The sequence below is a fragment of the Notamacropus eugenii genome, chromosome 1 (assembly GCF_028372415.1).
Source record: "Notamacropus eugenii isolate mMacEug1 chromosome 1, mMacEug1.pri_v2, whole genome shotgun sequence".
Lineage (NCBI taxonomy): Eukaryota > Metazoa > Chordata > Mammalia > Diprotodontia > Macropodidae > Notamacropus > Notamacropus eugenii.
Window position 1 is genome coordinate 761368890 of NC_092872.1, and position 16222 is coordinate 761385111.

Consider the following 16222-nt stretch of genomic DNA (forward strand, 5'->3'; position numbering starts at 1 on the left):
CAGTGACTCTAGATAAGCTACTGTTGTGGGGGAGACCAAAACGCCACACCAAAAAACAAATTAGATTCTTTTTTCTCTGTTGGGAGAAAAGAGGCAGGAAAAAAGGCTAGGACCGTACCTTGGGGTGGACAGAATGATGGTAACTGCTCCATGTTGTTGGACTCTTGTTTTCTCTGGGAGAGAGATGGTAAATGACAGAAAGGAATGACTAAGGGAGGCCCAAGAAGCCAGGAGAATTGCTTTGGATCAATTTCTGGGTCCTGGGCCAGAGAGGAAGGACATCCTTGGGCACAGAAAGAATGAGGCAGGGGGGTGACTTAGCTCCAGTAGTGATAACACATCTGAAAGATCGTGGAAAATAGGAGAGCCATGTAGGTATTGGAAAAGGGCAAATGTCCCCATTTTTAAGGGGGAGAGGGAATGAGAACAAAGTCTGGACCTTGACTTTGATTCCTGGGAAAATTCTAGAACTAAGGAAATTCCTTGACCAACTTTCAAGTGCCGTTGGGGCATTCACATGGTGAATTAAAATCTATCAAGCACTTCCTGGAAATTATCCCTCATATCCCTCCGAGGCAGAGATGCCAGACACTGTTATCCCCATGTTACAGGGGAGGAAACTGAGGGCAGGAGGGGGAGTGGCTGGCCCAGTTAGTCTGTCTGGGGTGGCATTTGAACCCAGGATGATTTGCTATCCATGTGAATCACTAGAGTTATGTGTCATCCTCAGGCATGGATTCTCCTTCCAGGTCACCCAGCAGGGAAGGTTCACCCCCACCAATCCTGGAGTTCCAAAAGTGGCCCACCAGGAAGTAGCTTTTGGCCCCCATTGAGTCTTCTTGGGTTCTTCAAAGAGTTTGGAATTCCCAAGGAGCTGAAGGGGCAGTGACGTGGGGTACCCATGAAGAAGGGCCAATGGGTCCGACCGCTCAGGAGAAAAGAGTGCAGGCTGGTGTCCCCAACATCTCCATCCGTCCTGGGCTGTCCTTGGCCATCCTCAGGTTCAGGCCTCATGAATCAGGTATCTAAGAAAGAAATGCCTACCAAGCTAAGCTTTCATGAGCCTGGCAGGGTCCCCATCCCCATGAAACAAAGGGAGCATGAGCCTCTTCATAGCTCCAACGACCACCTGACAGGATGGCCCCACCTCTGCCTGAAGCCTCCCCCCCCCAAAAGGGGCAGCTGAGCATCCCTTCCCCCCATTGTTCCTAGCTTCTGCCCTGTGGGGCCAGTGTGAGAGGCATGATTCCAAGACCAGAATGCCAGCATCTACCCCCAGGATATGATGCCTCTCCACGACAGGTTTTTTGGCGTTCTCCAGCTCCTAAATCTCCTCCCCAAAATGAAGCACCTAGAACCGAAGGTGGTACCTGGCCTGACCAGGACACTCAACTATTCCTACATCCTCAACTCTACCCCTCTGTAGCCCAGAATCCCCTCGGGTTTGGGCTGCCCCATTTCAAGGTAGACATGCTCATTTTACAGTTCTCTAGGAAGTTCTAACATGACCATCTACCCACCCAGGGCCCCACTCACCATCCATTTCAAGTCTAAGCACCTACTGTATGCCAGCACTGTATGCCAGATGATGAAGAATGCAAAGAAAGGCAAATGGCAGTAACTGCCCTCAAGGAGCTCCCAGTCTAATGAGGAAGAAAGCACAAAAACAACATAAAATCAGGATAAGTTGGAGACAGTCAACTGAGGGGAGGCGCAACAGGTAAGAGAGTTTCAAGGAGGGAGCAAGGGAATAAACGCCTCCTGTGCCCCAGGCTGTGCTGAAGCTACAAGTCCGATCTCACTGGACCCTCACAGTCACCCTGGGAGGTAGGGGCTGTTATTATGCCCATTTTCCAATTAAGGAAACTGAGGCAGACAGAGGGTAAATGACTAGCCCAGCATCACCCAGCTAGCACCGCTGAGGCATCCATCCCAGGACTGGACCAAATTCTGGCTCTCGCTTCATTCCCGAATCAACTTAAGGCCCAGAAAAGGAAAGATCTGCCAAAGCCACACACCCGGGCCAGATAGCTCTGGGATCTGAGAACGCCCCAGACCCACCCCTGACAGCCTCCTCCTCTTCAGCGCACACTGGGGAGTCCTCCAGTCCCCTCCTGCTCCGCCCTCTCCAGCCCAGCCCCAAAGGGGCAGCTCTAGAAGAGGAGCTGGTGCTCCAGGTGGCAGCAGTGGCGGCTGGATGGCAACTTCCACGCACAGCCCCGGCCCCCAGACCCTAGAGAACAAGGAGGATTCCCCTCAGGTGAGGGCAGGAAGGGCTGGGACAGGAGTCCAGGGTCGGGAAGGAGGATCAGAGTCTGCGCCGGCTTCCTCCTGGCCAGTTTCCAGCAGCTGGGGGAATTCAGGGCCACCAGAGGCTGCCCTCCTGAAGCTCCGGAGTGGGCTCTAGGCTGAAATCAACCTTCAGGTCCCAGCCTCGCCAAGACTTGTGAGGCGCTCCTCCTCTCTGGCGGTCAGCGCTGTCCAGCACTGGCTTCACCTGCTGGTCCCTCCCAGCTGCCACTCAGCCTTTGCTCCAAGTTCTCCCGCCCCAGCTGCCCTAGAGGGTCTCCTCCGGTCTTACAGGGACTAGCTGGCCTGCCCGCCATGACTTGGCTTTCCTGGGGCTCTGGGGAAGTGCAAGGGTGGGAGCCGTGAGATAAGCTCCTATCTGGGGCGCAGGGAGGGAGCCTAAGGCCTGCCGGGTGGAGCCAGTCTCTGCTCCCCGCTGCCCTTCAGCGCCTCTCTCTTCCCTCAGGGATGGACTTCCCCAGGCAGCCCCTAACACCTTCTCTGGAGTCCCCTGGAAGGGAAGGGTGGTAGGCCAGGCTGGACTGCCCCTCCAACCTGGCTGAGTGGGCATCCAGCCTCTAGGGGGGTACCTGCCTGGCCTGGAATCTCACTACACCCACACATATTCTCATACACACCCTGAGTAGTAGCACCATTAGGCTGAAAGGGGGCTGTCCCAGCTGGAAAAGTGGCCTCCTCTTGGTCCTGGAGAGTTTGGTGAGGATCCAGGGAAACGGTGAGAGCAGGGGCCAGAGTCCTAGGACCCTGGGCTCTAGACTCAACTACAGCCATTACTCAATCTTGGAGGCTTTCCTCTCTGTGATCTAGTTTGCTCTGTCCCACGGATTCAGCACTAAATGCCTACTGTGTTCCAGACGCAGGCTACAAAGGTAAGAGTGAAACAGTCCGCTACCCTCAGGGAGCATCTCCTGGAGGAACCAGGAGTTCCCAAAGCAGGAAATACAAGAGATCTGAAGAGCACTTACAGTCTGTACTTGGCCCTGAAGTGCTTGGTCAGGCCATGGGTCACTGCACAGGCTTGAAGTACCTCCCCTGGGGCTGGGGTAGTGACCACTCTCTGCCCCTTGTTTCTGGCATTGTCTCCAGAAGGCCCCTCCTCTGAGGGCTTGGGTCACACAGAAGATAGGTCTGTCTCTGGTGGCAGACATGGGTGTCAGGAGCTCTAGGGCTACACTGTGAGGGAGATCTTAGGTCAGCACCCAGGAGCTAGTCTTGAAGAGTTCATTGACCAGACATCCTGCTGCCTTCCCATCCAGGAGCCCTTGTGGAGAGTGAGCAGCCCCCTAACCGAGCCCCTGGCCCCAGGGGCCCCAGTTGCCTGACCATCCATGGGCTCCTGCCAGGACTCACGAGGCAACTCTCCCTTAGGTCCCATCCTGTCTCTTCACTCAGGGATCTCTGAGATGGCAGGCACCTCTATACCATCCCCACAGGGGTCTCCCACCTCTACTTGAAGTCCTCTGGGGAGGAGGAGCCCTGCACCTCCCAAGGCAGCTCCTTCCTGATATCCATCCCACGGAGGCTGCTTGACATCTTCCCCAACCCTGCCCCTGGGTCTGCCCCACCTCCAAGTAGCCAGGCTAATCTGTGGTCCCAGGCAAGCTCAGGTACCATATCCCCCCAAGTGTTCTCTCTCCCCTTGGTCCCACAGCATCTCCAGGCACCAGGTCTCCTCCTAACGCCCAAGTCTGACTGTGGCACCCCTGAAGTCCTTCCCTGAGGGACATGCAGCGGCTCCCTGAGGGCAGGGGCCTAGTGCTCCTTTGTAGCCCCAAAGCCCAGCCCAGCTTAGCAAGCAGCCTTGTGGACAGGGGAAAGGCTCAGTGTCCCCCTCTGCTCTTGATGGCCTCCAAAGCCCCTTCTAGTGTCTGAGATTCCACGATGGGGGAGGGGGCTAAGGGAACACTTGTCTTTCCCCAGGGCAGTCGTGCTGGCCGTCTCTCTGTGATTTCTAAGTTCTGTTACAGCATTGGGGGGACCCCCAACCAGGCTGCCTCCAGTGCAGCAGCCTTCTACTTGCAGCTCTTCCTGCTGGATGTGGCCAGGGTGAGACCCTCCTCCCTCCCCCTAGCCAGAGCAGCCTCTTGGGGCTGGGGCTGGTCTAGGTTTGACAGCTGGGTGTGGGCACGTGGGGGGATGGGCCTCTGGCTACAAAGCTGGAGCTTCCCTGTACTCACTTCTCTTCTGTGGCCCCAGATCCCCGCAGCTCAAGCCTCGCTTGTACTGTTTGTGGGTAAGCTCTTGGGGGCTGCGGCTGACCCTGCAGCTGGATTCATCATCAGCCGGAGCCCATGGACTCGCCTGGGCCGCCTCACACCCTGGTGAGCCCCAGCGAGTCAGGCATCCTTGGGATCATGGACATGGGCAGCATCAGTGTGACTGCTGCCTATGGGAGCAGCCCATGTGCCCAGGAAGAGGGGGGAGGCAGAGGCCATTCCTGAGGGGGCCAGAGGCTGGGCTCACACGTTTCCTGCCCTGCCCTGCTCTGCTTCAGGATCCTGGGCTGCTCACCTTTCCTGGCCCTCACCTACTTCTTCCTGTGGTTCCTGCCTCCCATTGCCCATCTCCGGGGTCTCTGGTACGGAGCTTTCTATGGCATCTTTCAGGCCCTCTCCACGGTGAGTCCCTGTCCTGCAGTCCTGCCTGCCCACTGCTCCACCCCAGGCCTCTGACCTCATCACTCACTGCCACAGAGGGGCAAGGCAGGAAGGTGGCCCTCCAAGGACCAAAGCCCTTCTCTTTCGCTGACTTGTCTTCTTCTTCCAGCTGCTCCAGGTCCCCTACTCTGCCCTCACTATGTTCCTCACTCAGGATCAGCAGGAGCGAGATTCGGCCACAGCCTACCGTGAGTCAGGAGGTGCCCAGGCCCCTCTCTGGGGGTCTCAGAGACTCAGAAAATTAGCCTGGGCAAGCATCACAGCCAGTCAGTCAAGAAAGGATTATTAAGTGCCTAGTGTGTGCCAAACACTAGAAATGCAAAGAAAGGCAAAGGGCAGCCCCATCCTTGGGGCCATGCTGGGGAGGAGGGAGTCTAGGTCCTAAAGGGCTTAGAAGGCCAGATGGAGGGTTTTGTCTTGGCAGGCCCTGGAGGTTACTGAGTAGGGGGTGGCGTGGTCAGACCTGCACTTTAGGAAAAGTTGCTTGGGTGGGTGAATGGAGGGCAGCCAGGATTGGGGAGAGACTGAGGCAGGCAGAACCCCCCTAGACTGAGGGGATGAGGGTCTGCACCAGGGTGGGGGCAGGGGCAGAGGGAGAAGGGAAAAAGGAGAAATAACAGTGACAGGCTTGGAGGGGGTGAACAGGGGCTCTCCAGCCCCTGGCGGTGACCCTGCCCCCGCCCCACCCAGGGATGACCATGGAGATGGTTGGGACGTTGACCGGAGCCACGGTTCATGGCCTCATTGTGGCTGATGCTCACAAGGCCCCCAGATGCCCTGAGGCCAACCTCACTGACCCTCTTCCATCTCTGGCCTCCAGTGTGTCCCCCCACCAGGTGAGACCCAGCCTGCTAGGGCCCCCTCTCAGTCAGACAAAGACCTTCACTAACTCGAAGCCAGAGGACCTTCTTTGAGGGGAGAGGGAGGGCCTCCCACAGGAACCTGCTGGGGAAAGCTGGGGGCTCCAGAGCCTTCCAGCCAGGCCACCTTGTGACCATGTGATTCCCACAGAGCCAGCTGTACATGATTGCTGCCGGGGTCATCGCAGGAACCTATCCCCTGTGCGCCACCCTGCTCACCCTGGGGACCACTGAGAAAGATGGTGACTGAGGGTGGGAGTGGGATTCCCTTTGGGTCTGGGGGCTCCTCTGGGGCAGGTCCTCTTCTAACTCACCCCGATATCCATGTGTGGCCTTCAGATCTCTATATCCTTGAGCAGCAGAGGGTCGCCTTCTTCCGGGGGCTCGGCCACACCCTCCAGCATCAGCCGTACCAGAAGCTTGTAGCATCCTTCCTGTTCATCTCTGCTGCTGTCCAGGTAACTCCAACCACACAGCTTCTGCTCCCGGGGTCTGTCCCACTGGCCCTCAGAGAGCCCCAAGATAGGGGAAAGGTGCTAGTCAACCCCTGACCCAAGGTTCAGGAGGGACATCACGGAAATACAGCCAGAGCCTGGGGGATGGGTGTGTGGGGGGGTGCTGAGGCACCACAGACTATGGCTAAGGGCGCACTTGTGGCTTCATCATCCCTGGGGACTGGGGAGAGTCCTTCAGCAGGACTCAGGAGTCCTGAGCAGGAGTAAGTCAAATGTGGGCTGCCCAAAGTCCCCAGACTCCTGCCACCCTCCAGGGACAGTTGGTGCCCAAGCCAATGGTCTTCTATAATGATGGGAGCCTTCCGTGGCACGGCCCAGTGCCCACTGAGCCTGGCAAAGGCACCTGCCACACTTTGGGGAGAGCCCTAGCAAGGATGCCCAGCTCACATTGATAGGAGCACTTAGCCATGGTCTCCTTCCAATATGCCCTCTCTCTAAAGAAAGCATTCCCAGAAAATCAGGACAGCTGCCCAAGGCCTTGTGCCATGACGTGAACAAGTCACTAAGGCCTGCTACCTGTGGAGCCCTGTGCCAGGGCTGGGGGCCATCTCTGCCTCATGAGAGCTCAGTCATCTACAGTAACCAGTGCCCACCCACCCAGAGCAGAGGTCAGGGAATGTGGCCTCCAATGTGGACTCCCCAAAGAGGGGGGGGAGGCAGTGGGTTTGGGGTCAGGATACCAACCTCAGATCCTCTCCAGGCAAATCTCCCTGGTTCTTGGGGACCAAGGACCCCGGGACCACCAATAGCCACCGTTCCCCCTTTCTCTACAGGTTCAGCAGAACTATCTTGTCCTGTTCTGCACCCATGCAGCCCCCCTGCGTAGCCATGTGCAGAGTCTGGTGCTCCTGGTGCTGGTGAGGGGGCCAGCACTGGGCATGGTAGCCACAGGCCCTGGGTGGGGGCAGAGGCCTGGACCTTCATTCTTGGCCCTCGGGATGGAGCTTGGAGATCCCTAGTAGTGGAGATGACAGCCTGATTCCCCTCATCCAGGTGGCAGCTGTCCTGAGCACCCCATTCTGGGAGTGGTTCCTGCACAGAGTCGGGAAGAAGGCAGCGGCCTGCGGGATTGGGGTACGGGAGGGCACCAGGGCCTAGGCCAGGCTGACGGTGGGAGGCGGCCTGCGGGATCAGGGTGCATGAGGGCAGCAGGGCCGTAATGATGCTGGAGAGGGCAGCCTTTGACAGGCTCCCCTTTCCTTTCTGCAGGCGATGGTGCCCTCTGCGCTCCTGCTGGCAGCAGTCCCCACTGTCCCTGTGGCCTACACTGTGGCCTTCGTGTCAGGCACCAGCATCGCAGTGGCCTCGCTGCTGCCCTGGTAGGTGACCCGAGACAAGGACCCTCCCTGTGGGGGAGGGGAGCCCCTTTGATAGGAGCTGGGAAGCTTGAGGAAGGACTGATCTGAACCCCTCCCCTGCCCATTCCCCCATCCCACCCCCTCCCCTGCCTTGTCAGGGGTCACGAACAGTGTGTGGGGGGGGGCGGGTTTTGTACCTAGGTCCATGCTGCCGGACGTTGTGGATGACTTCAGACTCCACAAGCTTCCTCTTGAGGGCTTGGAAACCATCTTTTACTCCTCCTACGTCTTCTTCACCAAACTGTCAGGGGCCGCGGCTCTGAGCATCTCCACCCTGAGCTTGGAGTGAGTGACCAGCAGCAGGGGAGGGGACTGGGGGGAGGGGAGACAGGGGCCCAAGGGGAGCGGGCATCCTGCCCAGGGGCCATGTGTAGCCTTGGCATCCAGTGGGAGCTGGCTGGGCTGGAGGGTCTGAGGAGACCACCCTCCCTCTCCTGGGGCTGGGGGATCTCTCAGCTGCTCCCATTTCTGGGATTGTTGGGTCATCCCCTGCTGGTCCTGCCCGTTTGCTCCCTTTGTGCCCATTGGGCAGACCCACAGCCTGCCCAATTTGGCCTCATTTGATCCTCATGACAAACTCTGGGAGGTAAGTTCTCCGATTTTTCCCATTTTACAGATGAGGAAACTGGAGCCCAGAGAGGCTAGGTTACTTAGCCAGAGTCACACAGCCAGGGAGACTCTGAGCATGCCCAGGGATCCTGTCATAGGCCTTGGTTTCCCCCTGTCCCTCCCCCACTTCTCTTCAGCCTACAGGCCTGGTGTTTCCTCTCAGTCATGAGGGCCCAGAACAAGTTCTCCACGTAAGGTCTGACAAGGGCAGAGGAGAGCAGGACCATCACTTTCTGCATCTATTTTGAATGAATGACTGATATTTACTCACATGGAGTTTGCTGCCTTCTCAGACCCCAAGATCTTTTTCAGACACTTCTGATAATGTGCTCCCTTGCCCCCATCCTGTCCTTATAAATTCAACTTTTTGGACCCAAGTGCAAGTCTTACATTGGTGCCTCTTGGTGCCTATAGATCCACCCCATGCCTCCAGCAGGTCTAGATTATTGGGGTTCATGGCTCTGCCATCCAGGGTGTTAGCCCTACTTCCAAGCTGTGCGTCCTCTGCAGATCTGATGAATGTGCCCTCGGTGCCTTCTTCCAAGTTGCTGATTAGAATGTTAAACAGGGCAAAGGGAAGCAAACATTTATACAGCCCTGATTCTGTCAGGCAAGTGCTAGGCGTCTTACAGTGATGACCTCCTTTGATTCTCACTACAGCCCTTCAAGGCAGGTGCTGTGATTACTCCCATTTTATAGCTGAGTAAACTGAGGCAGACAGAGGTAAAGCAGCATGCCCAGGTCACCCAGCTAGCCATTGTCTGAGATTTGAATTCAAGTCTCCCGGCCCCAGGCCCAGGACTCTGGGCACTCTGGCGCCCCCTACATACCTCTAAATGATACCCGGTCCATCCCTGAGGTAATTCCTCCCAAACTGGAGTCGAACCATCACTGACTCAGCAGTCACATAGGGTGTGCCCATTTCTCCAGCTCCAATTACCATCATTGGTTCCATTCCTATCCACCTTGTCCACAAAGATAGTCTGAGACAATTGAGTGTCTGCTAAAATCCAGGGGCAATCAATGTTCTCTAGTTTTCCCAGGTGGCCCACAGAGAGTGTGACAGGATGGCTAATGTTTGGGGCTCAGAGGCAACTTCCAACATTCACCCTTAGGTACTGGCCAGGTTACTTGTCTTGTATTTTCCCATCTGGAAAATGAAGGTGATGATGCTTTGGCCATGCCTTGCAGACCTTTCAGTGTGGTAAAAATGGGAGGGATGATGGTGTTGGACATCCCTGATGGGGGCTCATTCTTTCCGGGATGGGACCTACCCAGGGCAGTTCAAAAATGGGGAGTCCTTGCTCATCATAGGGACTAACTCTCCTTTAACTATTTGGGTTCCATCCTTTCACTTTCCAGATCCCTTGTTGTCTTTGCCAGAGGGAAGTAAGCCTTCCTTCTCTGGGGGCTCCACCCCAAGCAATGTCCTTCTCCCTCTTTGGATCCTCCTCAGAGAGGCAGCCTGGCCTGGTGTGGTCGCTAAGGAGCTGGTCATGGGTGAGGAAGCCCTGCCTCGGACCATCCTGGCAGGTCCTTTCACCTCCCAGTGCCCCCAGGAAACTTTTGAGACTGAGCTTTGGAGAACCTGCTTGGGGGGCAGGGATGCAAGAAGTCTGATCTGGTTCCTGTCGTTTAAGAAGTGTCCCTCGCTGGCCAGAGCTCCTGTTGAATTCGACCCCACTTCTGGCCTCTGCTCTTGCTATCTACCCTCACTTCCATCTTGTGGACATCCACAGTGACCAGTGAGCTCCCTGTGCATACACATCAGTTGGTTTAGACAGCTTCCTCTTTCCCCCCTCACTGTGTCTTCAGGATTTCATTCTTGAGCATCTCCTACCCCTGAGGGCTGACTTTACCTGACGAATCCGAGTCTCTGGATCCTGGGAAGATAGCTCTCCCCACATCAGTGGTACTTCTGGGGCTGTGTCCTGGTTTTTCCCTCCTCTATCAAGAACTCTGGGATAGAGTGCTCATTACAACAGGATTCCCATATCAGCAACCATATAGGGAGAAATAGGATTTCTCCTATTAATTCATCCACCTCTTGAGGGATGAAATTATTAGTAAGATAAGTCAATGTGTTATTAGCTATGTTTCCTTTGGCAAAAGTTAGGAAAGGGATTTAGGGAGGGAGAGAGAGAGAGAAGGAAGAGGAGGAGGGGGGCAGGGAGGGGAAGAAAGGAGAGAGCTAGGAGGAAGACAGAGGGAAGGAGAGGGAGAAAAGAGGGGAGGAGAAAGAAAGAACCCACCTCAGCAGATGTCTGGATAAATGAAGTTCCCTATCATTCCTAATGCATGCCTCTGTGCCAGACCTGGGATCTGCTTCCCAAACTTTTCATCTATATCTTTTTTATGTCCAAATGGGTGTGTGCTCTCCTTCAGTGCCAAAATCACTTGTACCAAATCACCCACTTCTCTCCCCGATGTATCCCTCCTCTGGTTCCTGGATCTTCTCACAGGGATGTATTTTCTCAAGGTAAAATGTTTCCCTGTGGGTTCCTCTCTTATTTCTTTTGAATAAGTCTAACCATCCAGAGCCCCATGCCAGCCAGCAGGGCTAACCCCCAAATCTCAGTGAGACGCCTGTGAGGTCTGGTTTGTCTCCTGGGGTTAGAGCCATGAATGCATGTGCGCTTGGGCTCAGACCCTCAAAGGGCATGGGTTTTATGGGATTTTGTCTCAGGTTTGCAGGGTACGAGTCTGGTGTTTGTAAGCAGTCTGACAAGGTGGTCATCATGCTCACAGTCTTGATTGGCGCTGTCCCCACCACCATGGTCCTGATAGGTCTGGGCATTCTGTCCGTGTACCCCATCACTGAGCAGCGGCGCCGGGAGATTGCCCACAGGCTGGAGATGCTGAGGTGAGAACACCGAGAGACATGTTCATGGATATATGAACTCAGGCACACACACAAGCACATGTGCATGAGTTCAGGGGAGAAGACTTGTCCTGCTGACCCTAGAGCCAGGGAGAATTCAGGGCAAGTCCAGTAGGATTTCTTTGATTCCTCTTACTATGGGCCAGGCACTGAACATACAAGGACAAAAGTGGAACAGCTGCTGCTGCCCACCAGTAGCTGGCATCCTCCTGGGCAGTGGCCACTAAGGCATCAGATCAGTAAGTACAGAGTGGACACAGAATAATTCTGACAACGGAGGGGGAGGGAGCACTGACCATGGGAGCAATCAGATAGGCCTTCTTGGAAGAGGGGCCACTTGAGCTGAGCCAGGCAGGAATTAGGGGTTCCAAGAGGAAGAGTATTCTAGACCTGGCAGACAGCCAGTGCAAAGGTATAGAGGTGGGAGATGTGATATTGCCTAGGGAGTCAGTCAAGTTTACTGAGTAGGGGAATGACGACATTAGAGTTTGTCTCCACAATATCTCTCATACACAGAGGATATCCATGAAAAGTTGATCAAGTGGGTCAAAGGTAGTTGAGGTTGAAGGTTGAATCCTGAGAAATGGCCACGGGATCAAGCCAGTAAGAGATCACTGGTACCATCAGTGACAAAGCCTTTAAGTAAACAATGAGGTTGGAGGCCGGCTTGCCCAGGGCTAATAAGTGGGAAAAAGGAGAGCTAAACCTGGGTAAATGCCTGAGAAAGCTCTGACTATGACCTGTCTCACCCCCCTTTCCCCCACCCCTACCTTACCTCTGCCTCCTTTCCTCCCCTGCCCTCAAGGAGCTCACAAACTAAGGAAGGGGGCAGCATGCGATTAACTCTTATTAAGAAACATGGGGGTAAATTGTGGACAATCTTGGGGGGAAGGCCAAGAGAGTGGAGTTCTGAGCTGAGTCTTAAAGAAAGACAGGGAAGCTGAGAGGCAGGGAAGACAAGGGAAAGTGGCCCAGGCTTAGGGAGCCAAGAGATGGCCTGTATTACCTAGATTATGAGCTGCAGACCTTGCACTGGGGGTGTTCTCAACAGTGATGGGGAGATGAGGAAGGGCCAGGGTTTGGGGAGAGCCATAGTGAAGTGAGTTTGGGGCAAAGGGGTCTAAAGATGTCTACATGCCATCTGATCTGAAACGTCCAGTATCAGAGAGCTTTGGCCTGGATGAGTAGATTCTGGAAATCTTCTGCATAGGAGATAATAATCCATGGGAGCAGACAAGCTCCCTCAGTGAAGACGTCTAGAGGAGGAGGAGAAGAGGGCCCAAAACACAGTCCTGAGGGACACCTGTGGTTAGAGGGCATGGGCTAGAGGAAGATCCAGCCCAGGATACAGAGAAGCAGCGGTCAGGAGGTTAGGAGAAGAACCAGGAGAGAAGGTGTCCTGAAGACCTAGAGGGAGAAGAGAGGATCCTGCAGGGTCAGAGGCCACAGAGAGGTCAAGGAGCGTGAGGATGGAAGAAAGGCCATTGGGTCTGATAGCTAAGAGGTCATCAGTCATTTTGGAGAGAATAGTGTTGAAAACCAATTGATTATAAGGCAGTGAGAGGAGAGAAAGTGGAGGCACTCAGTGTAGATGGTCTTTTCAAGTTTGTCATGACAGGGGAGAAATATGGGTCTCAGGGGATGGTGGTGTCCATGAGTGTTTCTTTAGGATTTGGCAACCCTGGACATAGCCATAGGCAGCAGTGTGGGAGACAGCTGTCATGGACGGACTGAAAATGAGAGAGAGAGGAGTGTCTAAAGTGGCCTTCATCTAGAAGAGATGAGGGGGAGTCAGAGAGGACCTGGCTTTGGCAAGAGAGGGGTTGTCTCTTCCTCTGGACTTGGAACAAACAGTGTTTAGGGTGAGGTGGAGGTGGGGGCAATGGCATCCCCCTCCTGTAAGCAGGAACCATTTCCCATGCTCTGCTTTCTTCTCCCTCTCACAGGAATGCCAATTCCAGTGATGCCCAGAGTGGAACAGCTTCTCTGGCCACAAGTTCCTGAGCCCAGCCCAACAGTGCCAAACCTAGCAAAGGTCTCAGAGTCCAGCTCCCAGCTTGAGTTCTGCTGGGTTTTAAGGAGAAATTAGGGCCAGGTATTTGAAATGGGAAGGTAATCCTAGGCCAATGGTCATGCTGGACAATGCTGTGGGGCCTGCCAACCTGTGGTCAGATCCAGAGCTCCCAAGCACACAGAGAGCTGGTGCCCACAACTCCTGGCAGAAGACTGAAGGACATTTCTTTTTTTTATTTTCTTTTATTTGTTTTCAATGTTCTACAATCACTTCCATGTATCTTAGATTTTCCCCCTCCCTTCTCCTCTTTCTCCCTACCTTCCCACTCCCTCCCTGAGATGGCATACAGTTTTATATAGGTTCTACACATACTTCCTATTAAATACACTTTCACCTTAGTCATGTTGCATTGAAGAATTAAAATGAATGGGAGAAATCATAAAACAAACCAAAAAGTAATACAAAAGAAAATGATCTGCTTCCTTCTGTGATCGAATTCCATAGTTCTTTCCCTGGATGTGGAAGGTATTTTGCCTTAAGAGATCATAGGGAATTATTTAAGTCCTTGCATTGCAATGAAGTACTAAGTCTATCAGAAAAATTCCTCACACACTGTGGTTGTTGCTGTGTACAAAGTTCTCCCGGTTCTGCTCCTTTCACTCAGTATCAATTCATATAAGTCCTAACAGGCCTCTCTGAAATCTTCCTGTTCATCATTTCTTATATCACAATAGTATTCCATTACATTCATATACCACAATTTATTCAGCCATTCCCCAATTGATAGACATCCCCTTGATTTCCAGTTTTTGGCCACTGCAAAGAGAGCTGCTATAAATGTTTTTATACATGTGAAATCCTTTCCCATTTTTATGATGTCTTTGGAATACAGTCCTAAAAGCGATATTGCTGAGTCAAAGGGTATGCATATTTTTGTAGCCCTTTGGGCATAGTTCCAAATTGCTCTCCAGAATGACTGGATGAGCTCACAGCTCCACCAACAATGAATTGGTGTTCCAACTCTCTCACATCTTCTCCAACATCTATCATCTTCCTGTTTTGTCATGTTAGCGAATCTGATAGGTGTGATGGGGTATCTCAGAGTTGTTTTGATTTGGACCTCTCTAATCAATAGTGATTTAGAGAATTTTTTCACATGACTGTAGATATCTTTAATTTCTTCCTCTGAAAACTGCCTGTTCATATCCTTTGACCATTTATCAATTGGGCAATGACTTGTACTCTTGTACACTTGACTCGGTTCTCTATATATTTTAGAAATGAGGCCTTTATCACAGACACTAGTTGCAAAAATTCTTTGCCAGTTTTCTGCTTCCCTCCTAATCTTGGTTGCATTGGGTTTGTTCATGCAAAAACTTTTCAATTTAATGTAATAAATATTATCCATTTTGCACTTCATAACGTTCTCTATCTCTTCTTTGGTCAAAAATTCCTCCATTCTCCATAAATCTGACAAATACTTTATTCCTTGCTCCCCTAATTTGTTTATAGTATCAATCTTTATACCTAGATCATGTATCCATTTGGACTTTATTCTTGTGCATGGTGTCAAGTATGGTCTATGCCCAGTTTCTGCCACACTGTTATCCAGTTTTCCCAGCAATTTTTGTCAAACAGTGAGTTCTTATCCCAAAAGTTGGGGGCCTTGGATTTATCAAACAGTAGATTGCTATATTCTTTGACTACTGTGTCTTGGGTACCTAACCTATTCCATTGGTCTACCTTTCTGTTTCTTAGGCAGTACCAAAAAGTTTTGATAATTGCTGATTTATAATACAATTTGAGATCTGGTCGGGCTAGGCCACCTTTCTTAGCATTTCTTTTCATTAGTTCCCTTGATATTCTGGACCTTTTGTTCTTCCAGATGAATTTTGATATTATTTTTTTCTAGCTCTAGAAAATAATTATCTGATAGTTTGATTGGTATGGCACTGAATAAGTAAATTAATTTAGGTAGAATTGTCATTTTTATTATATTGGCTCAGCCTACACACAAGTAACTGATGTTTTTCCACTTACTTAGATCTGACTTTATTTTTGTGAAAAGTTGTAATTGTGTTCATATGGTCCTTGGATTTGTCTTGGCAGATAGACTCCCAAATATTTTATAGTGTCTAAATGGGATTTCTCTTTCTATCCCAAATATTTTATAGTATCTACTCTAGATTTAAATGGGATTTCTCTTTCTATCTCTTGCTATTGCGTTTTCTTAGTAATATGTAGAAATGCAGATTTGTGTGAGTTTATTTTGTAACCTGCAGCTTTGCCAAAGTTATTTATTATTTCAAGTAGTTTTTTACGTGAATCTCTGAGATTCTCTAAGTATATCATCATATCATCTGCAAAGAGTGATAACTTAGTTTCTTCTTTGCCTATTCTAATTCCTTCAATTTGTTTTTCTTCTCTTAATGCTACAGCTAACATTTCTAGTACTCTATTGAATAATAATGGTGATAATGGACATCCTTGTTTCACCCCTGATCTTACTGGAAATGCATCTAGCTTATCCCCATTGCCTAGCATGCTTGCTGAAGGTTTTAGGTAAATACTGCTTATTATTTTATGGAAAGTTCCATTTATTCCTATGCTCTCCAGTGTCTTCAATAGGAATGAGTGTTGTATTTTGTCAAAAACTTTTTCTGCATCTATTGAGATAATCATGTGGCTTCTGTTAGTTTTGTTGTTGATATGATCAATAATGTTAATAGTTTTCCTAATATTGAACCAGCCCTGCATTCTTGGTATGAATTCTACCTGATCATAATGTGTTATTCACAAGATAAGTTTCTGTATTCTTTTTGCTAAAATCTTATTTAAAATTTTTGTATCTATATTCATTAGAGAAAATTGATCTATAATTTTGTTTCTCTGCTTTGACTCTTCCTAGTCTAGGTATCAAAACCATATTTGTATCATAAAAAGAATTTGGGAGGACTCCTTCTTCCCCAGTTTTCCCAAATAGTCTACATAGTATTGGAATTAACTGTTCTTTAAATG

General features: G+C 51.5%; 1 protein-coding gene across 1 annotated transcript; it reads left to right on the forward strand.

Moving 5' to 3' along the window:
- Positions 1-1992: 1992 nt before the first annotated feature.
- On the forward strand, positions 1993-14842 carry MFSD2B (MFSD2 lysolipid transporter B, sphingolipid). Its single transcript, XM_072650509.1, has 14 exons — positions 1993-2260; positions 4231-4356; positions 4507-4631; positions 4805-4928; positions 5077-5155; positions 5658-5803; positions 5979-6069; positions 6167-6285; positions 7116-7199; positions 7336-7416; positions 7552-7661; positions 7842-7985; positions 10996-11172; positions 13137-14842. Exons 1-14 carry the CDS (start codon positions 2198-2200, stop codon positions 13192-13194), a joined length of 1527 nt encoding a protein of 508 aa, XP_072506610.1. The 5' UTR covers positions 1993-2197; the 3' UTR covers positions 13195-14842.
- The last annotated feature ends 1380 nt before the right edge of the window (positions 14843-16222 follow it).